The 27829-nt window shown below is 33.4% G+C and overlaps 4 protein-coding genes across 4 annotated transcripts; 1 reads left to right on the forward strand and 3 right to left on the reverse strand.

Annotated features, from left to right (window-relative positions):
• The first annotated feature begins 5983 nt into the window (after positions 1-5983).
• LOC25493761 (transcription factor MYB98) lies at positions 5984-7874 on the forward strand. The gene is made up of 3 exons (XM_013602354.3): positions 5984-6636; positions 6785-6911; positions 7249-7874. Exons 1-3 carry the CDS (start codon positions 5984-5986, stop codon positions 7846-7848), a joined length of 1380 nt encoding a protein of 459 aa, XP_013457808.2. The 3' UTR covers positions 7849-7874.
• Positions 7875-11886: 4012 nt separating this feature from the next.
• Positions 11887-14859, reverse strand: LOC25493762 (GDSL esterase/lipase At5g62930). The gene is made up of 5 exons (XM_024780445.2): positions 14707-14859; positions 14372-14590; positions 13672-13748; positions 12944-13108; positions 11887-12281 (listed from the first exon to the last, which is right to left on the reverse strand). Exons 1-5 carry the CDS (start codon positions 14803-14805, stop codon positions 12101-12103), a joined length of 741 nt encoding a protein of 246 aa, XP_024636213.1. The 5' UTR covers positions 14806-14859; the 3' UTR covers positions 11887-12100.
• A 1203-nt stretch (positions 14860-16062) lies between these two features.
• Positions 16063-18561, reverse strand: LOC25493763 (inositol-tetrakisphosphate 1-kinase 1). Its single transcript, XM_013602356.3, has one exon. The coding sequence runs from the start codon at positions 17461-17463 to the stop codon at positions 16507-16509; it is 957 nt and encodes a 318-aa protein (XP_013457810.1). The 5' UTR covers positions 17464-18561; the 3' UTR covers positions 16063-16506.
• A 142-nt stretch (positions 18562-18703) lies between these two features.
• On the reverse strand, positions 18704-27541 carry LOC25493764 (transducin beta-like protein 3). The gene is made up of 14 exons (XM_013602357.3): positions 27138-27541; positions 26612-26794; positions 25837-26007; positions 25250-25464; positions 24664-24946; positions 23446-23580; positions 23168-23286; positions 22338-22494; positions 21906-22152; positions 21750-21826; positions 20779-20898; positions 20194-20324; positions 19943-20117; positions 18704-19444 (listed from the first exon to the last, which is right to left on the reverse strand). The coding sequence occupies exons 1-14, from the start codon at positions 27432-27434 to the stop codon at positions 19028-19030; spliced, it is 2727 nt and encodes a 908-aa protein (XP_013457811.1). The 5' UTR covers positions 27435-27541; the 3' UTR covers positions 18704-19027.
• Between the last annotated feature and the right edge of the window lie 288 nt (positions 27542-27829).

Consider the following 27829-nt stretch of genomic DNA (forward strand, 5'->3'; position numbering starts at 1 on the left):
CGATTCAATCCGACACAATGTTCAGGTTTGGGAAATAGTTAGTCCCACAAACTAATTTCAATCTCCTCAGATGGTGCCTAATGCCTGAACCTTTGGTTCCTTGACTCAGATGCTACACTTCACTTAACTTCTAATCTGTTTAATCTTTCAAAGAGTCAAATCTATGAGTCTTCACACCTCCACATGGGAAATGGGAGGTTTGAACATCTATTCTTTTGGCTCATCTAAATAATCTTCATCTTTGGATCCACATGTGTCTCTTTATCCATTACCGAATTACTACATGTTCCTTCAATTACTAAAAATTTTACTATTTGTTTCTAAATTTACGCCTGACAAGTATTTTGAGTTTCTTCCAAATTCCCTTTTTTTTTTTGTTACATGAGAGAAGAAAAGACAAAAGCAAAGAAAAAAAACTATGTACTAATAAAGGACACTCATATGGCATCAACCTATAAGGTGATGATAGACATAGTAATGGTTGATGCACCATCACAAGAGACTCTAAATTAGTAATACATAGTTTAGCAAATATATTTGCGCTAGAGTTTCCTTCTCGAAAAATACGATGAATGGAAATATCTCACTCTTTAACCAAATACACCTGAATGAGCTCCAAGATGTTTGCATAGCGGTGAAGTCTCGACACTTCCTTTGACATTAAACGCACTACATAAAATGAGTCAGAAAAACAAACTAGTTTCTTATAACTAGCTTCCCAACAAAACTTAACCCCAATAATAAGGGTGTAAATTTCAGCATTCAAAATATTGGACAAACCCACACTACCACATAAGACAAATTGAAAGTTGCCTTCAAAATTCCTAATCAATCCACCATAGTTTGCTTTCCCGGGTTAGTTAAAGCGCTGCCATCTACATTAAAAACCATTGTATCATTATCATGCTTCCTAAGTACTTCATGATTCCTAATTCCCGTTTCGTTCTCCTTGAATGCTCCCATGGTTCAAATGGCCTATACATGTTCACTCATCTTCCACTCCTCAAGGAGCCTTCTCATACCAATGTATGTACCACTTCTGTCATGCCTGCTCATAGTTTTCATTATGTTATTTCCAATAATTCTTTTGTGGGGCATTCAAGGCTAGGTCACGCTAACTATGTAATGCCATAAAAATGTATTAGATCTTCGGAACATTCCATTCATGAATAAAAATTTCAATGGTTTATGTAACTCTTGTTGTTTAGGAATGTATCATAGACTGCATGGTCCCGCTTCCCTTCTCTTGTTGTTTGAACTAATTCACACATATTTGTGGGGACCTACCCATTCTCTTTTTTTTTTTTTTTTTTTTTTTTTTTTTTTTTTTTTTTTAAGATGCTTTTACGTCCTGTAATATATATAATATATAGCACTTCTGGTTTTTCCCTCTGTAAAAAAAAAATTGGATTCGGTACTTGTAAATTTTTTTAATACCTCACTAGATCAGCTGACTGTGCATTTTCGCTGATGTGGCACGCTGATTCACCCTTTTCTAATGACGTGGCGCGTTACTGTATAATTTTTTATGGGGTACACGTGACATTTGTGGTTTCAAAAAAATATCTCGTGTACCCCATAAAAAAATAAAAATAATTATACAGTTAGCGTGTCACGTCATCAGAAAAAGGTGACTCAGCATGCCACATCAGCGAAAATGCACAGTCAGGTGGTCTATGGGGTATTCTAAAACAAAACAAAAATTACAAGGACCGAATACAATTTTTTTTTTTTTACAGGAGACAAAACCAAAAGTGCCCTATATTACAGGAGGTAAAGACCTATTAACCCTTTCTTTTTATGACTTTTTATACTATATTGGTTTTGTGCATGCTTAAAAGAAAATTTAACACCTTTGATGCTTTTAGAAAATTTCACTCTCTCTTTAAATCATTTGTTTAGTTGTATTAAAAGTGTTATATTGGGGTGGGGAGTTCAGACCTTTCACTTGAAAATCAGGTAAATTCCATAATATCACTTGAAAATCAAGGTAAGTATCTAAATAACATAGTTAAATTAGATTTTTCACTTACCATCTTCTCCATAGAGCTAACATGGCAACTATTATATCTAACCCCCATGGCCAGTACGCCTATTTAAGAAAACATGGATCTAATGTGATGGATGACCCTATTGTGTATAGGTTAGCGGTTGAAGCTCTTCAGTATGTGACACTAACTAGCCAGGAATTTCATTTTCTGTCAATAAGGTGTGTGAGTTCTTCTTTTTCCCTCCCAAGTCCCGCTGGAAGTATGTAAAATGTATTTTGAGATATCTATAAGGCACATTCATTATGGCATTATGATTCATCGTGCCTTTCCTAATTGTAAGCGATCTCTGGTAAATGAAGTTAAACAATTGAACGTAGTGGTTGATACACCAAAACTTGCAACTTCATTTTCATTTTTATGTTAGTAGATTGCAACATTACTTTATCTTATTCACTATTTGTAAGGAAAACTAATTTCTTTCACTTCAAAAAATAATGAAATTAAGTGTAATCTTACGACGCCGACATTTCATGTTTTTTTTTATATTGCTAACACTTTAAACATACCAGAATAGAATAAAGAAAAACAACACCAAAATCGGTATATCAATTTTCATATATAATCAAGGTTTGACAACATCGATTATTCCATATGATGGTAGTTTCTGCGGATGGAATTGACCATTTATCGTACACGTTAAATGCATGCCTCTTCTATCTCAAACCATTCCGTTTTCTTTGTGTCAGTTTCTATCGACAGAAGAGCTTGCAACATCCCTTAATAAGGTGTTGATGTCAACAATTTAACGACGTTAAGTCAATATGCAACAACGATATTTGTGTTTTCTTTTTTAGTGACTTCATATTCACATGTTTCTCGTTGGTTTGGTGTTGTGATTTGTGTGAGCAACAAAACCATTCCAATCACCCTTAATTGATTCAGAGTCAAGTTTGACTAACTAAAAAAAGTTCTTCAAAACGACATTGATTCGTTGGATACACGACTGAGCTCGAGAAAAGGAAACACTAACTTTTTTTTTTGTTGCAAACTTAAAAGTATTGTTTACTCTTCTAAGTAGTTTTTTTTATCAATGTTATATTTCCATATTAAAATTGTATCAATCGCTCCCAAATTGATGTGGTTTATAGTAATTGTTAAAGGATGTTGTTGCAAAATTAATATTAATGAATGTATTTAATCTTTTGAGAATTGGTTCTAGTGAGATTTTGAGGTTATTGGATTTGATAATGCCTCTACATTTGTATTTGTATTTGAATTGTTGAATGATAACCATTTTATACTTCGTGACAATTGTTTTCTTGACAAGTGTTTCCTTTAGTTTCTTTTACACCTAAATCTCTCATGGTTCTTGACAAAAAAACTGTGCCTTAGTGAATGAATTCGCAAGAAAACTACTTAAACCACCACAATAAAAACACTTCTTACTAGCTAAATTCAAAAACATACTGATCGCCACGAGGCCTTGTAAAGAATTGGTAGAAAAAAAAACTTTGAAACTGACAAATGGTTTTGGCACAAATTGATAGAAGAAATTCAAGTTTGATTTTATGGCTGCATTAGCCGCTACAAAATGTATAAAGAAGACTAAGTTTAAATTTATAGTTGTCTGAATGACCACACTTTTTTAGGGCTTATACCGCCAAAAATCTTGTTACAAAGCAAATCTGTGGCTCCCTTAAGAACCACAAATTTTAGGAGAATTTAGGACATCACAATTTATATATTTACCGTAGTAAAAATAAGGATGGAATATGAACTAATTATTGTTTGTTCTAACTAATATGTTTGATGGTAATTTCTTGCAAGATTTTGACGTTATTGATTAGTTTCATGTGAATGGATCCATTCCCTCAAAAAAAAAAAAAAATGTGAATGGATCCTCGTCATTCAAACATCGCGTTTTTTGAACCCATCTTTAAAAAAAAAATTGGAACCCAAACTCGTGTTTTTGAAAAAAAGAAGAAAGGAAATTACAAAAGAAAAGATGAAGATAATTTATAACTTGGCTAAGTTACAAAATTTATGTGATCATATAGTTTTTTTAAGAATGTGATTATATAGTTAGTTATTATTTGATATATAATAGATACATAATGCATAAATAGAATGATGGTTAAAATTTAATATTAATTTGTATTATAACATTATTTTTTTGAAAGAAATTATTATGACATATATAATGTCCATTATCACATGATATTCATAACTTCAAGAGTCATGCTTATTATGAAGAATGATACATGGGATTTACATGCATAACTCTAACAATCATATTTAATACATGGGATTGAGAGATACTCAATTGTTTGTGATTTATCTAATATTTAAAATTGTTATTTTAACTTACATATGTTAATTATGTTTTTTTAGGGATGTTAATTATATTTTTATCATTTTTAAAATTCGTAATACTTACATTTTTAAATAATTTTTTTTTATTAAGTACAAAATTTAGTTTTTAATTAGGAGTATATCCTTAAAAAAAATGCATAAAGATAATACATAAGCTATTCATTCAAGACCTCATTTTTTTTGGAAAAAAATTATTTTTGTACACCTTTTACTCATTCACATCAAGATAGAGAAAGAAATATCTCTGTGAACTTAACTCAATTGGTAGGGATCTCGCATATTATATGCAAGGGTCTAGGTTCGAACCCCGGATACCCTACTTCTCCATATTAAAATGTGTGAGCTCTAACAACTTGGTTACTTGACAAAAAAAAAAAAAGATAGAAATAGAAAGTAATTTGATAGATATGATAAATAAGTGATGTGATAGGAAGAGATGAGAGAAAATAAGGTGTTGGAGGGACGTAGAAAAAATGAAGGTATACAAATAGAGAAATGATATTTGTACAACTATTTTGGTACAATTTTTGACAACTTTTTCTCTCATACTCACATTATATTTTTATTATCTCTCTTCCTTTTTCTCTCTCTATTGATTTTGACCAATGAAATGAAAAAATAGCAAGGTTGTCTCAATAGTTGTCTAAAAAGGGTTGTACATATATCATTACTCATACAAATATAAAGGTTGTTTTCTCTCTAGCTCTCTTACAACCACATCGTTAAGATATCATATCTATCACATCATATTGTCTGTTCCTTTGTTCCTCAACGTGTCAATGGAGCGAATTGATATCTATATATGAAACAATTTCCTAAAAACAAATTAAGAAAAAATAAACAAGTGGTTTTATAGATAATATAATGTAACCGGTAAATAGAAGTTAATTTAACTTTTTTTTTTAAAAGGAATTTTTAACTTATTTATTTATTTATTTCAACCTTGAACATAAAATTACTCGCATCGTGCAATGTGTGAGTCACAATCTAGTTCTCTTTAATTTATTCTGTTATAGTTGTAAGCACAAACTGAACTACCAAGTTAGAATATCAAATCAGCATAGGGTGAGTTGCTGCCCAATTTGCAAGCCATCAAATTTGACCTAATTAATCTACACTCTTCGGGGAAGGTTACACATTGAACGAAGTAATTGATATGTTACATTAGTATTTATTAACTCAAATCTTGCAACTTCATTTTTATTGTAATAGATAGATTACAACTTCACTATGTACAAGTGACACTAATTTCATTCATAACAAAAAGAAATAAGCTAATTAAGTCATAATCTTAGAATATGTTAGCATGGATTTGTGGCATTTACACACTACAGCATGCATTTGTATACAATCTATTCACAAAGAAAAGTGTGACCATAATAATTTTAAACAAATTTCATAACGTTACAAACATAGTAATTAAACTGAAAGTTGTAACTATTGATCAATTAATTTCACTAACAGTTACAAACATAGTAATAAAATAAAACCTTACTAGAATATAAAGGTCAGGTTTTTTCAGAGGAAACAATTCCAGCCATATTTCAATTGTTCTCTAATTAATGCATTGTAACTCTCGTATAATAAGAAACACAAATTAGTGTTGACTTGTAACACATATGTTACCTTCAATTTCTGTTACACCTAATTCTGTCATGGTTTTCGACACAAATCTCAGAGAAAACTATCCCTCACAATCACAATCAATGCATTTGCAAGAAAACTACCTGAAACCAAGGCAGAAAGATGAGCTAAATCCATTTAGTGCTCACTCCTGTCATGGTAATTTCTTACAAGATTTTCAGCATATTGAGCAGTTTCATCATATGCATGGATCATCATCCTCCAATCAAGTTTTTGGGGACCAAACTCAAAACTTTGATCTATTTGGTAATGCAGAATGTGCAAATACAGATTTTGATGTTTATGATGGAAAGTCTTTTGCTGAGAATAATAGCGGTAGTGAGCATGCTCATAACCTTATTGACAATTTTCAATATGATGGTTATAGTTTGAATATCCCTAGAAGAAATCAACTTGATCTTATGGTTGAAAACCATAGTTATTTTTCCTTCAATAATCCTTCAGAAACCAAGTCATTGAGTTATGTTGTACCTGAGGATGAAGTTTCAAGCATAGCCCCGACAAATTATTACCAAAGAGCTGGATTGAATATAAACAACAGCTTGTTATCTCCTACGACAAGAAGAGCATTTAAAGCGAAGAAGAAAACAATCATAGTGAAGGGGCAATGGACAGTGGAAGAAGATAGGTGCATAAATTTCTTTAAACCTTCTTGTTTACATAACTATATAATTAAGCTTGTTACATAATTTTTTTCATCACATTTTAAGTTTTTGCATATTTTGGTTTTAATATAAAACACATATGTGCTTTGATTTGAATGCTTCTGAAAACAGATTGTTGAGTCAAATGGTGGAACAATATGGAATAAGGAAGTGGTCTCATATTGCTCTGAAGTTGCCTGGAAGAATAGGGAAACAATGCAGAGAAAGATGGCATAACCATTTAAGACCAGACATAAAGGTTCCATTTTTATTTTTCACACACATATATAAAATAAATTAATAGAGATACACACTTTATACAACTGAGTCTATATGTACAATGTCATCAATGATTAATACATGATCCAATATTTGAATTCTCTCTCTCTCTCTCTCTCTTAACTTTCATATAAGGTATACATACTTTAATAGAGATACATACTTTTAACTTGGTATGCATACTTTTTTTTTGTCTTACAATTAACTAATTTAAGTATCTCTACATTCTCACAAAAAGAGTTCGATGATTGCATGATACAAATTTGTTCATACGAATTTTCCTTCTATATTAAACTTCAATTCGTGCATTTTTGCAGAAAGACGTATGGACAGATGAAGAGGATAAGATATTGATCCAAGCTCATACAGAGATAGGAAATAAGTGGGCGGAGATTGCGAAAAGATTGCCAGGAAGAACTGAGAATGCAATAAAAAACCATTGGAATGCAACAAAGAGAAGGCAATATTCCAAAAGAACATGTCGTTCGAAGTATCCAAGAGGGACTCTTTTGCAAGAATATATCAAGAGTCTGAATTTGGATCAAAACCCTCCAAGAGACTTTCGAAAAAGATCTTCTGCTAAAGCCAAGAAAAAGATTACTTGTAGCACAAGCAAAGCCGCAACACAGATTCCTCAGCCACATATTGCAAATCAATTTTTTCCTAATGACCGCTCGGTGCCAAACTATGAGTTCAATGATTTTTCTTTGGATGATAATTTGTTTGAAGAAGGGTGTGGTATTGATTCTCTGCTAGATGATATGTCAAGTGTTCCTACTATGGATGAAAAAGAATGTGATAAGGAAGGCATGCAAGTTGTTAATCTTGATGAGCATCAATTGGAGAAAGAGGTTGAAGTTAAGAAGGAGTTGGATTTGGTGGAGATGATCTCTCAGGCTAATCAAAATATTAATTGATGTGTAAATCCTTGTCCTTGGATTGGAGGCCATTATATTTATGGGTTTAGCTCCGGATGATATGGAACTTGGACTTATAGTTTCTCATTTTGTTACTATTAATAGTATATCATATTTTACGATAATTGAAGATAACAACAAATCTCAGTATGTATACTTCATGTTTTCAATCAACAACATAGTCATACTTTAAAGTTTAAACAAAAAAAATAAATCAACATACTCATAGACAATATTGAATAAAGGGGACATTTTGTCCTGTTTTGTTTCTAAGATTCTGTCGAAGTTATATACTCCCTCCGTAATTTATTTAGTGGATAGACGAAATGTCAGTAGCTATTGAAAACTCAAACACATAAGTGGAGGAGTCGAGATTGCCGGAGTTCCAGCCGCGGCCATAGCATCCAACTTAACAATTCGACATTTTTATCAGTTGAACTATAGCTCATGGACATACTAGCGCGAGACATATCTGCACTCGGACTTCATTGATCCAAACTTAAAAGTTTTTCACCCCTTGTTAAAAAGTGTGTTATGTAGAGATCAAACTATCCTACTCCACAAACTATTGTATATATGGTTTAACCAAACTGAATGTTTCTTTGACTTTTGAGTTTGTGCAACTTCTTGCCACTTCAGGGACACACTCATAGGAAAAATTTGAATAGAAGTGCCTTCCTTTCATACCAATTATCACTATTTGGTGGTACTGTTTTAAGTTGGCCATTTTTTGACAAGATCTCAATTAAAAGAGTAAATGAATTTATATTATTTTTAAATTAAAATATTTATAATAACTTCTTTATTTTATTTTTTTATAAATTAAAGTATCTCCGTGCGCAATTGCACATAATAATATCTCAAAATAATCAAGATTCATTTAATAGAATGGCCTCTTCCAACATATGTTACTCCATACTCAAGAATTTACACTTGTGTTGCCTTGTTGATTAATGACTTCTTTATTTTGTTTAAGACCTAGATGACATAACTTGCTTAAGTGTATGTTTGGCTCTACTTTTAGAGTGGCTAAAATTGATTATGAAGTTGTAAAACTAATTCTAACATGTTTGGTTGCTTTCTAGTAGAATTAATTTTGTCTCCACAATTGATTCTATTTGAAATTAAGATTTGTAGCTTTTAACTCAAAAGTTAATTTTTACATATAAATTTATAATTTAAGTCACTTTTACATAAATGTATCCAAAGACAAATCACTTTACTTTCAACTTACTTTTAACTAGAATTAATTTTACAAAATCAATTCATTCAAAATCAATTTTTATAACCATAGAACCAAATGAAAAAAGCAATGTAGTAATAATAAAATGCTAGTAAAGAGGTAATAACAAGTATCGGTTACACATGTTTTTCTTTACAAGAAAGAAGTCTCCCAGTCTCAGTTACACATGTTTGATTTATTTAATTAATAGATTAATAAAATATTGGTCTTTGGGAGTAAATGGTCTGTGTAACTACATGAGGGAACAGTTCTGAAAAACGTTATTAAGGTGGTTTTAAGTAATATTAACCACTGCTATTAAATTTTTATTGTGTTATTAAAATTAACCGATAAACAACCATAACAATGCAGCAAATATTGATGGTGAAGAGCAAAACTAAATATAAAGTTTAAGGTAAGGCCTACATTATCTTCTCATGATTTGGAGTAAATTTGTCTCCGATGACATGAACCACTTAAAGTGTAGAATATGAAGTCAATCCTCGGAGTCGAACAAATGAGTGAATTTTAGTTCTAAGGTAATTTTTAGCACTTTCAATTTTAATTAATTCTATTTTAAGTGTTCATTTTTAACGAATTTACATTGTATGGTTTATATCATTCAAAATTTAACATCAAAGTTTATTTATCTTTATCCTTAGATCAACTATCATTCTTTTTATCCTTAGATCAACTATCATTCTCCTTCATTCAAGAACATGACCTCCAAACACACCCCTTTCATTTCAATCAGTTTACACAATCTTCTTTATCTCATTCGTTCTTACATGTTATCAGTTTCTTCTTCTTTCTTCTCATATGATCAGTTATATAATCGCATCCCCTTATTTCCAATCGCATATCTACGTTTTCCGTGATTCCAGGTAGTGTTAATCTGATCTATGTCTTTTTAGTTTTTATTATTTCCCTCCAACTTATCATTAATTTTTGTTTCTATTATGTTTTCATATTTGATTTGAGAATCGCATCTCATCACTGACATCGCCGTCGTTTACATGACCACATTCGTTTGTTTTCACTCGTTCATAACCGCGAGTTTTGTCTCACACACAAACACGTTAATGCATGACTTGGTTTTCCTTCTTGATTTGATTTTTCATTTGTGTGTGTGTGTGTGTGTGTGTGTGTGTGAGAGAGAGAGAGAGAGAGAGAGAGAGAGAGAGAACTCACGATTACGAACTAGAGAAGACAGACAAATGTGGTCCTGGAAACGACGACGATCACGGTGATGAGATGCAATTCTCAAATCAAATATGAAAACATAAATCGTAGAAACAACAATCAATGATAAATCAGAGGGAAGTAACAAAAACAAGAAAGACATAGATCATATTAACACGATACTTGGAATCAGAAAACTAAGATATGCGGTTGGAAAAGAGAAGATGTGTTTGGAATAGCAGTAAGAATCGGAAGCTAGGATATGATTATGCAACTGATCGTAGGAGAAGAAAGAAGAAGAAACTGATAACATGTAAGAACGAAAGTGACAAAGAAGAGTCTGTAAGTGTAAATTGATTGAAATGAAGCAGGTGTATTTGAATGTCACCTTCTTTAATGAAGGAGAATGTTGATTGATCGAAGGATAAAGATGATGAAACTTTGATTTTAAATTTTAATTGATATAAGCTCAACAATGTAAATTTATTAAAATTGAACAATTAAAATATAATTAATTACAATTAAAAATACTAAAAATTACTTTAAGATTTAAATTGACTCACATGTTTGACTCTGGGGGTTGGCTTATCTTTATATATAAAAGTTAGAGAGGGATGAAGCATCCGAGCTTGAATGTTCAAGATATTGGTACTCCACCTTGTTCCTCGTCCTTCCCCGCCTTTCCTATGTGTTTATCTAACTTTTAATAAGAAAAAAAATACAAAAGTGGGCTCTATTTTATAGACTTTTCAAAATAATTCGCTTTTTGAAATGTGTCTTGCTAAGTCAATTGTCGTTTCTTCACATGTGGGTTCCTGCCAGCTCAGTATCGAGTCTAGGACAACCTTATTATTTGCTTAGTGAATTACAGTTCGCTAAGTGAATTGCTCAAAGTCTCTGACTTGCTTGCTTCCAGTTCACTCTTGGCTCATTGAGCAAATTTTCTCTGTTTCACTTTCTAAGTTTCTCGCTCCCAGTTTTTTGTGGGCTCGCTAAGTGAATCATTGATTGCTTCACTTCTTTGCTCTTTTCAGTTCAAGCATCTCTTGAGCTTTAATACCTATGAAAACATGGGAAACAGGTCATAGTATTGATTCATGTATTTGAAACCTAACCAAATGATATTTACAATAAATTAAGAGATTTCCATTCGATTATTTGCGCAACAAGTTAATAATAGACGTAATAAAATAGGCGAAATCAAGTAAAGTTGACACTTATCACCACATGACGACCATCAATTAGATAACGACATAAAAGTGATGACATGGAAACAATAGTGCCGTCTGACACCAAATTTTTACATACTATACCATGTCATCTAACTTGGAACTTGGAAGGGAAGGTTTTTTCTTCTTCTGCGAATATGTTGGATGGAAAGATAACATCTGAGGCTAATTAAACGGGCAAATAACAATTTTGGTCCAGGTAAATGTAACTCAATGTCACATTTGTCGATGAATGTATTAAAATTACAAATACATCCATAAATGTCTCTTTTATAAGTCATTTTGATCCTCGAATTTGTAGAGTATTCAATTCAGTCCTTAAATTACTAACAAAAACTACAAAAAGGATGTGTTTGCAATTTCAATATATTTAGAGACAAAAACAATAGAGAAAGAGGGAGGGGAGAGAGAGTAAGAACGCAATGAAATTATGCGAGAGAGTTGTCCCAAAAGTTGTTCCAAAACAGTTGTACAAATATCATTTCTCAAATTAAAAATATTAAAAAATCGTATATAGTTCAGTAAAAAAACTTGTAAAAAAAAAAAGTTCGAAGAAATAGCTGGTCAATGAATAGAACAGATTATATAAAATTGCTTGCAAGATTAGACCAGAACCCTACTATAATGAGGCATCACAAACATTCTGCTGGAAAGAGCTCCCAGGATTTTTGTCATCAATTTTTGAGTGGTGAGGGAAATCATATGGCATTTTATCTGCAGAAAGTCCTGCCTCGTTGAACACCTTGATCACTTCTTGAAAGACTACTGCATTTCCATCTGGTGTCAGGTGCAACCCATCCCTGTAACAGCAAAACAACAATATTAATCACCCTTAATTGGAGGAATCTAGCATAAATTTTAAAAAAGACAGTTCTGTTGATTTTACTATAGATATAACCAATGCAAAATTTAAAGACAGTGATGTGAAGCTTATCAACTCACACTTGAATTCCAACAGTCACCCACATCACTAACCTGATCCACACGAGATCCCACCCCCGCTACCCCACCAAGCTGAACCATGGCTCTTATACCATGTCAGGAATTTTGGCTTGATGCCTTTCTCTATTGCATTCCATATTATATATAATAGTATCAGAAATTACATGTAATTCCAATTCATAATCACAAATATTCTATCGTCTTACTTATCTCACGTATTCTAGGAAAGTAAATTATTTACAATGAGGGATGAGATTAATTCCTAATTAACATGTCACACAAAATAAAATTTCATATTTAAAATGCGTGTAAATCCTCATATATAGTTAAAAGAAAGCTGTTTACTGCATCACAAACTAGACTCATGAGAAGCTAAAGGAATACACTTAACTAATAACAGGATCACATTATAACCAGATGTCGTCAAAGTTAAATCCATGATGCCTTTTGGCTTTAATCAACAAGAAAAGGTGGCTAAACCTATGTCACATATGTTTGTCAAGTCCAGGTTATAACTAACCACAAAAATTTCTTTTGCCAGCCTTCTGTTTCTTGCATCTTGGACCACAGATTGATATAAGCCACACCCATTTCCTTAGCCATCTCAACACACGTGTTAGCATATTGACCGGTAACCTCATTGGTTCTTTCCGACAGTTCTCTAGCATTATTACCATATAAGGATCTGCAAGATACAGCAAAAACTACTCAAACATGAAACTAATATAAAATGGTGAATAGTTAAAAACTAATATTCTCTATTTCATGGATTGACAAGTCTTATTCCCAAAAAAAAAACAACCAGCAAATTCATAAACAGTGTGTGAGAAAGTAACATGACACAGTTTAAAGAAGGTAGTTTTAACCAAACTAGGAAAAACCGCACTTTTTTTACTAGAAGCTGATAGTAACAAAACAACAGCACACTGTCAGGGATCAAGGTATAACAAAAGAGGCCATGTCAGATACTTTAGATGCATGTGACCGGAAGATAAATAGTCAAATGGCGGTTCGGAAAATATGAATGCAATAGTGTTCTGCTAATAACAGCAATAACAATAGTGGTAGTGAATTTTGCAATTATTGCATAAAAAAACACATAAAACAGATAGCGAGAACAGTTTCATTGGATGATACCAATAAGATTTCGTAAATAGCCAAGTAGATAATAGTGCGGCAAGACAATTTTCATAAACAAATGTGTAGTATGAATGATGAACTGGACAAGAGATAAGGAATTTATCATACATAGCATATGCTCGACGCCCTTCTTCACAAACTGGAGGTGGAGTAATAAGCACAATAAGCATAGTTGGTGAGCATGACTGAAATCAAATTTTCATTTACAATCAATAAGTGATAACATAATTGGCATTTTAGGTATAAGGGAAAAATTCATGCTAAGCCCAATTTTGTTAGTACAGACAGGTTACTCCATTACTCCATAACCCAATGCAGCACTCAACGTAGAAGCAAACAACAAATGCTGCAAGAAATCATTTACCTTTGAGAGCACGAGTAAGAAGATAGAAACTCATCGGAATCACAATCATCTAACTAAGATTAGATAATACTAGAACAAGCACAAAGCACATAAAAGTAAAATCAAAATTTTATCAGTGAAATATTCTAGTAATTAGTAAATCAATGCTTGGTTACCAAAAAATAACTTAAATTTCTCTAAAAAATACTGAACACATCCTGATATCTTGAATCCTTATATTTTCAGGCCATGATCCAAAATATTATCATTGGATAAGTAGTTGAACCATAATGACTAGTGTCACCCCATTGGTAAAAGAAATGTTCGGAATTGAGCGTCAATTTCAATTTTCAATTTTTAATGTAATATTAATTACTTTTTCCAAATTGTGTCATGGAGTAAAGAATACTATTAGCATCATCACTCCCAAACCATTATTTAATATATACTGATAAAGAATAGAACCTTTAAGCGGAGGACCATTTTTTGGAGGTTATGTTTGTATTCTTGAATAGGTACATGTTGTCTTTCACTAGTTCTTCCGGACAGAGCTGAATCGTTAGCACCGAAGAAAATTGCGGTAGCAAGAGGTGGTTTAGTTGATTCTAGAGGGAAGAGATGATGGAGTAAGAATAAAGCCCATCTAGTGTTGTATCCACCATAGCCACGAACAAGTATATCAGCCTGAAAGTTGAAGTTAAATCAATTTTCTGATTTGTTAGTTACAAGATCACACGAAAATAAATAAAATGGATCTAATCTGATCTGAGAATGGTTGATTTGATGAAAAAGAAGCTTAACTTGCGAGAATAAGTATTGGCGAGTGAAGCACCCCAACCATTTACTCGGAATGATTGCTCCGTTAACGAATCTCCAAACAACACTATGTTTTCTCTCATCTGAGCTCGAGCTCTTTCTACTCAGACAAATGCATCGCACCAAAACCTCTCTAGGCCTTTTTCTCAATAATAGTGAAATGACCATGTCACCCTTTTTAAATGATTTTCATAGAGTATATTAATGAAGGAAAACAAAAATGGTATGGCTAACAATTGTCCTTGTTTATAAATAACATTTATGTCAGTAATCTTAATGTTTGTAAAGTGAGGATGTCCTCACTTATAAACACATTTTTGTGCATATTTTATCTAATGAACATATTTTCTCACTTAACGTTATATAACACAATTATGAGAATGTTATTTGGTATGATAAGATTTTTTTTCTTTAAATGGTAAATGTTAATCCCTCCGTTTAAAAATCAAAATCATTTTAAGGTTGTTGCACACAAATTTAAAAATGTAATAAAGTAGCAAAACATTATTTTTATCAAACTAACCCTGTCAACTATTGGTGTGTATCTAGTCATCATAAATGTAAAATAGAAGATAGTGCTTTGGAAGTAATGTACTGGTAATACCTAGAGGGCATAGTTGGAAATAAATAATTGATTTTACATTGAAAATGAAAATGATATTTATTTTAAAACTAATATTTTTTACTAAAATGATATTTATTGAACTCAAGATTTCTAACTCCTTATCTTTTAGCTCATGTGTAGCAAGGGACTTCGCTGAAAAATGTGATATCATAAGTGATGTTATATGGCCAGTTTAGAAATAGCCAATAATAATTTAACTTGAGGCAAGTGTGGATGTTCATGGAATAAAGTTATCGTAGCGGAGTCAGAAATTTTATAAAGCCTAAGCATTTTTTTAGCTTTTGTTGTGTTGTGCGCTTGTAATGGAAAAATATTAGAGTTTGCCCATTTTTTTGTTTTTTTAAATGGATTAATGAGCTATTGGGTTGGACCTAGAATAAAGAAAATATCAATTGAGCTCGGGCGAGTACCCGGGGTCGCCGGATGGTGTCTCCGTCACTGATCGTACTTACTTGTTCGTGTATAAGTCGATAAAGTATGCTAAATACATAATTTTATCAAAAATTATAGTGAAAAGTTATAGAATTTTGATTTTTTAGCATTCTTCCTTCATAAACGTGTGAGGGGGCATATTCTACCACCCCTACCCCGAACCCAAATGAAGACAGGGAAAAATAAAAGTTAGATAATGACAGCAGCAGCTACACTTGTGATGGAAAATTGTTCTTCGATGAAATGCACACAACACGGCATAATTTTAAAAAAATAAAAAGAATAGCCGAATTATTCCATGGTGATTGTTGATTATTTATGCCGAATAAACACTATTCATAAGGTATAGATTATAGAAGCATAGAACCATATGCCAGAGCAATTCAGAATTCATTGTTCTCAAGAATATGATGCTGCCTGGTGCCTAGAAGACTAGCACCATTCAGAAACTAATGCTGATGCTATTTCACTGTTTTATTTGTTTTTTGAATGCAATGCATTTACTATCATCAATACAACACTTATTTTGAAACCAAAACAGTACTCAGAAAAACATAACAAATAACAAAGACAACTAGTCAATTTGGGGGAAAACATCATTACTCTGTCTGGCTTGAAAACTCACCTAACCAGTCTTAGTTTTCTATTTATTTCTAGAATCCGGCATCTTTTGCGCGCGACTAATCTCTTGAGTCGGATAGGATCGCATTGAGGGGCAAAGCTCTTCCTAATCCGTCTTAGTTTGTTGCACAACATCCAACAAAAAATCGGTGAAAAAAGGCTCAAAAGATGGCAATTTAGCATACCCAGGAAAGTAATTGATATCAATCACAAGATACCTTCTGGGATTTTTACCATCTCTAATCACATCAACATTGAAAAGATTAAGTCCCAATCTTTCCCTTAATCCACTAGCCAACTCAGCAATCAAACTCTGAGGTGGCATTTCAGCCATATCAACAGCATCACCATCAACACCTTCCTCATAGTTTTGAGCACTCAAATTTGACACTTGAGAAAACGGCACCGACCCTTTAACCGTTTTCATATTCTCTTCAGAAATATCACACAAAGATTTACGCTTTACGCAATTAAAATGCTTTCCAGCAACGTAAATCTTGAACACAACCCCACCGTGGTTCGTAAATTCTTGCAGCATCATAGGATTATTCAACGACTTAACACCGTCAAAATCAAAAACTAGAAACAGATTGTGAGAATCAACAGTGCTGTTAGCTTCCAAAGGTTTTGCAATGACAGGAAACCTCAAACCCAGTTCCTCAATTGCGCCTAAATCGAATGATTTCGGTTCTTTCACAACAACTTGTTTGGGAACTTCGACAATGAAGTTTTCATTTTCAATAGAAAGATGCAAATGGGTCACAGATTCAAGCATCGTAAGACGATTATGAAGACGATTTATCAACTCAGGTGGATCAATGATGACTGTTTTTGGGTGTTGGGTTGAGAATTCTTGCAATTGTTTCTTCCAATTTTGGGTGTTGAGTTTGTGAATGATGCAGTGGAAAGGACCCTGTTGGGATAAGGGTGTGGTGAGGTCGATTTGTATGAGATCGATACCGTTCTGTTTGGCGTAATGGAGGAGTGAGGGTTGAATGAAGCTGTGAACTTTCTTGGGTTCAAGAGCATAGCCTACACGAGATGCTGCATCACCTTCAGACATGGCTGTTTCTATGTGTTGAAGGAGGATGCGATTTAAGTTTTCTTGTGTTGTGACTAATCTCAGTTTCCTTAAGTAAGATTCTTTATAAAATTATGAAAATAGCAGTTCTGTCTGTACCTAGGTTGCTTTACATGTGTAAAATGTAAAGTTTAAGGAATGTTAGGTCGGCACAAAAGTCCACGTAGATACGGTTTTTTTTATATTATTATATTACATTGTAGATTATTTAGATGGAAAATATATATTTTATGTTTATTCTCTTTCAAAAAGTTATCTGTCGATACGAATAGTATAAACTATAAACTAAACTATTTACTGGTAAAAATAAAATGTTAATAAATATATTTGAGTGTGTGCCCAATAGCACGCACTTGGATGAAATGTAAAAGTTTCTTTAAATTTAATTAGATGATTTGGGTTTTAATGCAATGGTGTTAAAAAATTTAAGGGAGAGTTTTATCGTCCATCAGTCTTATCTAACTCGAGATATCGGTCTTTGTAGCCACAGACAAATGATATTAAGTCGCACGATATATAGTTTTCAGACTGTTAACCCGCAACCTGAAAACTTCAGATCAAGTCTGACCCTAGCTTGGAAAAAAATAAGAAAAATATGTGAACTAAACAAATACATGAGTAGTCTTTTAGAAAATATATAGGTTCTACTTTTTCTTCATTAATTTATGTCAGTTATAATCTCTCGCTCATTATCTCTTAAAAAAGATGGCTCACCTCACACCTCATATCACGAGCATTAGGTGCACACACCACATAATCAGCACCTCATGTCACGACTTCATTAATTTGATTTCATTTGCTTAACAGGTTTGTAGCTGCAGGTTCAACACAGATTATTTTGATGACAAGTAGGAAAGATGAAATGAAGCAGACTGCTGTTAATTTGACGATTGTGCTCTTTAATTTATGCACGTTTATTTTGGTAAATTAGGAAACTGTACATCACAAGTGATGATGAAGGACAAGAACTAATGCACCTTGACAATAATCTTGCTTAGTATGAGAATTACGATACATCATTGCATGCACAGATATTTAAAACATGTTACATACACCAAGACACAAGTTCTTATCATGTCCACCGCAAAAAATAAAAAAATAAAAAAATATCAGAACTGCGAATGAACCTGATATTATACTGTCCGATAAATATGATACTGTTGGTAACGCACATAACTCCCTTTGGATAAAATTGGGACAAGATAAGGAACAAGGCATAACATGACAAAAGTTATGCGGGACAAATGGCCACAGCCTAAATTAGAGAAAGAATAAATGGCTGTGTTCATGCTAAAGTTTACAGTATTTCTGTAGTCTTCCTATCACAATAATTTTTTTTCATTGGGAACAGGCTTGGGAAATAATCTACATTAAAAATAATGAAATACTGATACAACACAGTGGCTAAACTTACCTCTCAATTAACAGCAAAATTGTGGCCTACCTAATCTTAAATAAAAGCAACATTCAAAACTTTGAAGGAATCAAAAGAGTTCTTCCATCAGTCAAACAACATATGTATACACGAGAGGATGAAAGCACAAACCTATGCTTGTAATTGTATAGATTCGACTTTGTTGTAAGCAACATCCTTGACTTTCTTGTGGGAACCATGTTTTGATTTCTTTTTCTTTGAAGCAGTATCATTTTCTAGAGTCTGATCCTTTTCTTCGATCCCATTTTCATGTCTAGATTTGTTTGATTTCCTTTTCTTCGAAGCAGACTTATTTTCAATAGTGTGATCTTTCTTCTCAATCCCATTTTCTTGGTCTGGAGCATCGATTTCAGACCGTAATGGAAACTCATCATTTGATTTCGTCTGTTGGGTTTCTGGTTCAATAACTGACATTCCTGATAGAATGAAGTCTAACAAAAATGTACTTCTTACAAGTCTGTCTATCCTGCCAAAGTGCCTCTGACTATATGGTATAAGACCTTCAAGGAGTTCACCGATCCCTTTAATCTGAAATGTCCCATAAAAAATGTCTGTCAGACCATTTTTTTTGTTGCCTCAAAACTTTCCAATGGTTATAAGATACAACCAAAAACATCCTGAGAAATTGAATGAAGATACATATGCAAAAATCCCTACTCCTAAATCAGTGAATATGAAAATGTTTTACCAAAAACAACGGTAAGATAAAAAGTTGCATTATGTAGGGTTCAATATGTATTCGGTTTATCATATATGAACATAATTTATCCTAATGACAATGCAATTTCTATCAGTTATAGATATCATAGGAGTTTTAATGGTACCAAATATCATATTTCTAAAAGATTTTTTCATTTGTATTCAAGCAAAGAATACAATCTACAGCTAAATATGATTTTGGACTGGTTACATTTACTGCTTTTAGTGTCCGTTCGAGCCTCATATGCTGCCTGAATTAATCAGACCGTGAGTTTCAGTCTTAAGGATCAGAATTGCATAAAGTATCTTAAAGGGCTAGAAAAACACCTGAACAAGATCTGTTGGAGGAAAGATGTTGAAAACTCTAAAAAGCACGAACTGTGAGACATAACAGAGCTTTGGTTTTGTATTCCACTCTCGAATATAGTTAAATAATAAACGAAGCTCTTCATTGCCAAAGGCCTTTAGTGCTCTGTCAACGTGATCTTCAGCCCCTCTCTTCCTGCACAAGAAGATTCAGATGTGCCAGTTAAGGATATGCCAATAAGATTCAGATCACAAAATGGATAAAAGCTAACCTGCAAAGTTCTGCAAATAACTCCAAAAGTTTATGAGGTCTTTGCAATTCAAATGCAATTCGGACTGCCTTAGTATAGTCAGCATCTGATAGAGCATTCTCTAGCTCTTGACCTTTCAAAACTCCCTCTTCCTGTATCAGCAGTAGAAATCATGTTACTTTTTGTTAAAATCAGGTCTTATTCAAAGAAATTGGGATAAACTCCCCAATTACAAAGATGTTGCAGAACTTCAAGCATATTACTTCTCCCTTGCCAAATGCCTCCATTCTCTCATAAATTCCTTATTACCTCAAGTCTCAACCTAATTTACTTAACTCGTTACAGTGATAGTCCCTAACAGAGACCTAACACTTTTCTAACACACTGAGGCACATGTCATTTGGAAGAGTGTTTCTCTCTAATGATTTTATTTATAATTCTATCTGTCTATGTAACCATCGAAATTTGTGCATTGGGTAATGAAGAATAGTAATTGTATAATGAAACTTAGCAATCAGTATATATCATGAATAATCACAAGACATGAGCTTTGATTTTAACATCAATGTTGTGTGGGAAACAGAATGTACAATCAGTTTAACTAACCTCTTTACGAAAAGCTTCTTCTTTATCAGCTGCAGTGGAGTCTAGCCATAGATTGACAACAGCATCACTACCACCAGTTGCAAGCGTTTCTGTTTTCCTGCCCACAGCCAAGGCCCAAACCTGCAAACCACAATTTTCAGCAACAGATGATAAAGGGAAAAAAAATAACTCGAATTCCCTGTGTCATGGAAAATTTTGTGTGGAAAAGTAACAGGGAGTAATTCATTATAAACTTATCGTTACAATTGCATTTTGAGAAAATTCATGAATGAATCAAAACATCTTTGGTAAAAATAGAGTATGCTTGACAATTCATTCTAACCATATGGGATCTATATGATATTAACTGTTAATCAAGTACTCAGATAAGTTATGATGATCATTCATCATATATTATTTATTCATATTATCTTATGGCCAAAACATAATATACAAACTTAAAATTTGGATTAAATTTTTCTCTAAGTTTGAAATAATAAATGATCGGAAAAGCATTATTTGAATGTTTCGTAGCATTAATATAATTTTCTGGCTGACAAGTTGATAGATCAATTCTTAAACTTCAAACTATTAATACAAGATTTAAAAACTCTCCTTCGAATCTCCAACTTCCAAGTATGCAACACATATTTTGAACAACACTTTTTCAGATATTTACATGTATCAAGAGAAAAATATTATAGGTTCTTAAATCTTTAAGGATCTGTTTGCTTCCAACGAGGGAAGGGATTTTAATGGAGAGAAGGTCAAGGGAGGGAAGGAATTTTCTGGAGAGGCCCCTTCCCCTTCAAATCCTCCCCAATATTGGAGGGAAGCCAAATTACTTAGGAGGGGTTTTAAACCACTCTCCTTCCTCGCCCTCCAGAAAAATTGAATTGAACAAAGGTTTAAAATAATCCTCCCTTCCAACCAAACAGGCCTTGAAGAAAAACCGCAAAAATGAGGAATATAAAAAAAGGATCAAGCAGAACCTTGTCTTCATGATTGTCATATGTGGCAACACATTCATTTGATTTTACAGTCCATAATTTTACCAAACCATCAGCACCTGAAACATTAATTGAGGTGATCACACAAGCAATCAAAATGTACAAAAAAAACAAAATCAGTTACAGGTAGCCTCATACCACAAGAAACAATTTGCGTTCCACGAGTAACAAACAGTGCTCTTAACACACTTGAAGTGTGCCCTTCAAATGTCTTCAAACACGAGCCATCAGATATAGCCCATATCCTTATTGTTTTGTCACCAGATGCTGTTACTACACATTGATCCACAGGGGAAAATTCTACAGACCAAATTCCTCTTTTGTGCCCTTTAAATACAACTACTGATACAAGATCTGGAAGTCTCCAAACACAAGCAGTGCGATCCTGATTGGTAACATGAAAAAATAATTGATGGTAACTACATGGAAACTAAATCATCAAACAATAGGAAGAGTAAAAGAAGAAGGCTAGTGTAATGTAAGTAGTCTTTACTTAGAACACAATGATAACAGGATTACTATAGTCAAAGAAACAACCAAAGAAAAATGCAAGTCAGATATAATACCAACCTGAGATCCACTACATACTAAACTATCATTTGGAGCAATAGCTACAGAATTGATATCTTTATCATGAGCTGCAACAACAGCTTTTGCTTTTAAATTAATTGGAGCTGCCACATCATCCAAGAGACCGTCTATACTCCATACCTTAAGAGTATGATCACTGCGAAACATTCACAAATTCATAAGAAATAAATCTACACAGCATAGTAGTATTGAAATGCTTGCATGTTTAAAACCAAAGGGTTCAACAATATACTCTGTAACATATTGGAACACTCAGTTCATACAGCATAAAAACAGGGAAGTCAAATTTTATGTTTTGGGGAAATAATCCATTGGTAGCAGACTATCTTGAAAGAGATAAATGTGGCTATCTTCTTTAAAAGATTGGCAATACAGCATAGGTCAACCATAACATTCTTTAACATGTAGTATCATATTGTCACTATAGCAAAACAGAGCTGCAGACAGCAATCAAACTTAACAGCGGACGGTTTTGAAAATATTGCTTTCTAACTGGTTCATGTCAATATTTCCTATGGGTGCTAAACTGCTGTTGTGAGGGAAAATAAGAATGATAGGATTATTTATTCTCTTCCTCATATATAACATTATCACTTGAGAATAGATTTAACAAACCAGGCATGACACAAATTTATTACAATTTTCATGCACTTTTTTCATTTTACAGTAATTACTCTTGCTAGTAAAAGAGTTACCATGAGAAAAAGCATATAAATTTCCTCCAAAAGGCAGGAACTTATGAAGAGTAAATAGATAAATAAATTCTTGCTGTTGTGAATAAAAATATAAACAAATGCATCAACACTCACTTGCTGCCACTAACAAAGAAGTCGCGCTTTCTTTTTGAAAAGGCAATGGCTCCAACAGCTCCCATGTGACCTATACCGACTCCAATGCAACTTGTACTTTCTGATTCCCACAACCTAACCTATACAGCATGTGGGCATTGTTATATAATTTTAAATGACCTTAACACAGTGCATTGCAAGCATAATACTATTATCGACATATAAGGACACCGGTTTTTAACATTATACCATAGAAGAAAGTTCAAAGTCATGGTTGAGACCAAAGAGGAAAAACTTACTGTATTATCTTTACTTCCAGTCACAATTAGGTTTCTCCCGGAACTTGATACACAGGTGTCGAGACATAGAATGATTTCGGTATGGCCAGATAAGACATAAGAACATGACATGGATGCAAGGTCATAAACCCGAACCTGCAAAGCTCCAATAGGGTGGTACATTAAAGGTCACAACCTTAAACATCGCACTTGCTAGACTGAACAATGGAGAACCAATACATAAGAAATTGAAGGATGGTAATCAAATGTTGTACTTCTTACATTCATCAATCATTCAAATCCTATCACACAGGGTGTCCATGTCTCCTTTATAATTGTGCAACTTCAAGAGATTAGGACATATAGCTTTTTGATGTGATACTATACCAGTCTTTGTAAGACGCTTTTGACTAGCATTTTATTCATTTTTCTTGTTCATTTTTTTTTCTCGTTTCAAATATTTTCGAAATTACTTGGATTGTATTTGCTGAGATGAGAAACTATAATCAAACAGTATTTGGATAAATATAAAACAGCACATTTGTTATTTTATCTAAATCCAAGATTGTGACATGATGTTAACAACAGCAGCAAAACTAGAAATGGGCATTCAAAACACCACGCAAAATCTTTTCAATCCTAATTTGCACAACACATGGTTTCCAAAAACACCAAAAACAAAGTATGAAACCAGTGAGCTTTTGATGTCACGACTCACAACTTGACAAGCATAAAAAAGACCATGGCAACATTGCAAAATTATCTTACATGAATAGTTAAAAATTGTCTTATTTCAAAAGTTGAAGCAGTCAGTTACAAATTGAAAAATCTCCACAAATGGAATCTCATTTTAAAAATATTCTTAAAAGTGTGTATATTCTCAGTTTTGAGTCTCGAATGCATATAATTACATTTTATCCTAATATATGGAGACGTATATTCTCAGTCTTGATTCTTGAATGCATATAATTACATTTTATCCTAATATATGGAGACATGGATCATGTTCTGCCCTTGGTGCCTACATTTCAATAACACACCACGTCAAATTTTTAACGCAGTGACCATAACAAGCACTGCAAAAACTAACAATAAAAACAATACCCTGCACCCAATGGAAATTTATCCTTTTTTTCAGCATTGATATGTTCAAATTGACCGAGTTGCTAAAAAAAAGTTAAACTCTACTTGCACCATAACAGTTTACTAATTTCTGGATCCAAATGCACATTCTTATACCTGTTCAAGATTTGTAGCAAGAGCGAGGAATTTTTCATCATCCCCAACAAACTTCATATCTACAACCTCTTCATTGTAACCCACTAGTCTTTTGGTAAGACTTAATTGCAACAACTCTTCAGTCCAGTTTAGAGAGTAAAACAGAAACTGCTGATCTGCAGTCACACAAAGCAATCCTTGATTTGAGCCAAGCATAACAGCAGAAGTGAAGCCCCTTCGCGAACCATCTTCATCTACACTGTTTGTAACATCTGAAGCTTTTTGCTCGAACAAGCAAGCTGCACTGTTGATATTAAAAAAACTAAGTGCACAACTTCTATCATGATCGAGACAGTTTTGAAATTTAAAGACAGTCACCTTTAGTTGGTGGAAATATTACTTCACAAATTTAGGTGTGCCAGGTTACTTAAAAGCTGCCTTCATAATAAATCTTCAGTAACTAACACATTTTACTACCAAGTTTTTAATTCCAGTCCATGCATACCTCCAATATTTAATTTCAGTCGACCAATAACTAAGTTTAACTCATGCAAATTGTTAAAGAACTATAAATGTTTTAGCTAATGGAAAACATCATATATATTACCCTTCAGAACTCCATATGCGCACAATGCCCCGTTCACCAACTGTAACAAAATACAGTGCTTGGGAAGCAGCATGTTTTTTTGAGTTTTGCTGATGTGAATCCAAAGAAGAAGCAAAAGGACTCCCAACACCAATTGCACAAACAGATTCAACTGCTTCATTTGTGATGACAGTCTTCTTGTTGCTATAATCATGAAGATCCCACAATGTTACAACCTGCCAATAAAATTCCAGGGTCCAGTGTGTCAAATTAATAGATTAAGTTCATTTCAGTTTTGGTCTACTAGTAAAAACATCATCCAGAGAAATTATGCAATCATGCAATGTGCAAAATTAAGGATACATCTCACTCAAAAATCTAAGAAAAAATATATACATTGCTTAAAGCATTTAACATACAGGTATTTTAAAATTACTGGGAATCTACTACTTCTAGTCCCAAACCAAAAATGAAGGCACGAACTTAAAAACTTTAAAAAGAATGAGTGAATGAAAAAATTAAATGAGGAAAAGAAAAGGCTCATAATGTGACCATTGTATCACAAGTAAATTTTAACAAAAAGTAAAGTGGAGTCTTATAAATCTTACCTTATCTCTTCCAGCACTGAGCAATGTCCATCCGTCTTCAGATACAGCGATAGAAGTCACAGCAGAGCGATGATTATCTAGTGTTGCAATGCAGTTCTTTCGCTTAGTCTTGGAAATATCCCAAACCCTTACAGTTGCATTATCACCCCCATCATCACTACCAGAAAAAAGCTGCAGAAACAATGCTTAGGATAAGTTCAACATATGAAGGTGGAATCAATGCTTAGGAATGGTCAGAAACAAGTAATAACAAGGCAGGGGTAAATGAAATTCACATTTGCATTAAAAGGATTGGAACAAACTGTCTTATCAATTATTTTACTCTAGAGTAATTAAACTCCTCTTCCCTTCTCATGTTACAATAACTTCAGTCTTCATGTACTTCACAAATCACAAAATGTAAACCAAAATGGAAAGTATAAAGAAAGACACGGTCACATCATATCACCGTCAATTAAAACTTAGACAACCCATGTCCCCTTTCACCAGTCATCAATAATCACTCTATTCAGTATAATGTTTTGACACCAAGCAAAAAATCAAGCAGTTACCAAATGACTAGTTGCTTTAGACTTTCCCATTGGATAAGGGGAACAAGTTTGCAGCACATTCAATCCATGTAAGATTTTAACGTGTAGGCATGAAACAGTGGTCAGTGATTATGATTCAATTCACCTTTGCGGTGACAATTGGTTCAATTAATCCCTGTCAATGAAATGCATACTAACACGAACACAATGCAATAAAATAAAAACATTAAGGTAGAGGTACTCACAAGCTGTTTTTCCGGATCGGGATGAAACATGATACATGAAACAACTCCACCATGACCTTTAAAGTAATGTGTGCAAAAACCACCATCAACATCCCAAACAAGAACCTTCCTGTCCGCTCCACCAGTAGCAAGCAACCCTCCAGAAGGATCAACAGCCATGCACATAACAGGACCCTCATGACCCTAAAACAACAAAACCAACATCAATCACATTACATTCGCATAACCAAACATTCAATTGAACTTATATCATGTTTGGGTTAGCTTATTAATCGTATCTGCTGGAAATTGGAATGAACACTTGAAAGACTGTTTCAAATAACTTATGAAAACAGCTTATGGCATTTTCATAAGCTATTTTCAGCTTATTTCCATACATGCTCTACATGATAGATTATGAAAACTGCTTTAACTTATACAAAAACTAATTCGACCTAAATTTTACACTTCATTATAGAAATAGCTTATACATAAGCAGCAAAATAAGCTGTTATCCAAACAGGGCTTAAACCTAATCTGATTGTACCTTCCAGGAGCGCACGCATTTGAGAGTCTCCAAGTCCCAAACTCTGATTTGGCGGCTGTGACTAGCAGAAAAGAGAAGCTTATCGTCGGGGCCGAGAACCAAGGCGGTGACTTGTTCGGAGTCACCTTCAAGGGTGGATTTAATGGATGCGTTAGCGGAATCAACAATTTTGATGGAATCGCTGCACGCACATACGATGAAGGAGCCGTCGGATGAGACGACGTAGGGGCCACCGGTGTAGAACTGTTGAAGAGCCGGAACACAGCGGTAGTTGGTTTTCAAGCGAAGAGACTCCATTTTGGTATTGGGGCTCAACGCAACTGTGTCTGTGAATCGAAATTAGTTGAGGGTGAAGTAGGGTTTGGGTTTCAGGGTTTTGGTTGGTGGTTTGGGTTTTTATTTTTTACTTACTTTATTATCACGATGATGGTTTTTTCTTCAGTCTTTTTTATTTTACGCAATAATGGTGGACTCTCAAATTTTAGATTGTGGAAAAATAATTTGTTTATGTATTATGCAGTGTTTTTTTTAGATTAAGTTAAGGTCACGAAGACAACAATTTAATCATAGTTGTTAAGTTCAAATCGAACATAAGAATGTAATGGTTTTAAAATTTTTGAAGAAGTTTTACTGTACATTACAATTCTATCTGACACTTAGTCGGCGTATTTATCCCTTTAATTGTGTGTAGA

The sequence above is a fragment of the Medicago truncatula genome, chromosome 4, assembly GCF_003473485.1.
Source record: "Medicago truncatula cultivar Jemalong A17 chromosome 4, MtrunA17r5.0-ANR, whole genome shotgun sequence".
Classification (NCBI taxonomy): domain Eukaryota; kingdom Viridiplantae; phylum Streptophyta; class Magnoliopsida; order Fabales; family Fabaceae; genus Medicago; species Medicago truncatula.

Coding starts and splice junctions, on each gene's coding strand:
- LOC25493761 (XM_013602354.3), top strand. CDS start 5,984: ATGTTACCTTCAATTTCTGTTACACCTAATTCTGTCATGGTTTTCGAC. Junction 6,637..6,784: donor TGGACAGTGGAAGAAGATAG/GTGCATAAATTT, acceptor TTCTGAAAACAG/ATTGTTGAGTCAAATGGTGG. Junction 6,912..7,248: donor ATTTAAGACCAGACATAAAG/GTTCCATTTTTA, acceptor GCATTTTTGCAG/AAAGACGTATGGACAGATGA.
- LOC25493762 (XM_024780445.2), bottom strand. CDS start 14,805: ATGAGAGAAAACATAGTGTTGTTTGGAGATTCGTTAACGGAGCAATCA. Junction 13,109..13,671: donor GGGCGTCGAGCATATGCTAT/GTATGATAAATT, acceptor TGTATCTTGCAG/ATCCTTATATGGTAATAATG. Junction 12,282..12,943: donor TGGCAAAAGAAATTTTTGTG/GTTAGTTATAAC, acceptor TTGCTGTTACAG/GGATGGGTTGCACCTGACAC.
- LOC25493763 (XM_013602356.3), bottom strand. CDS start 17,463: ATGTCTGAAGGTGATGCAGCATCTCGTGTAGGCTATGCTCTTGAACCC.
- LOC25493764 (XM_013602357.3), bottom strand. CDS start 27,434: ATGGAGTCTCTTCGCTTGAAAACCAACTACCGCTGTGTTCCGGCTCTT. Junction 21,827..21,905: donor AACGCAAATTGTTTCTTGTG/GTATGAGGCTAC, acceptor TTAATGTTTCAG/GTGCTGATGGTTTGGTAAAA. Junction 20,899..21,749: donor ATGACAATCATGAAGACAAG/GTTCTGCTTGAT, acceptor TGTGGTTTGCAG/GTTTGGGCCTTGGCTGTGGG.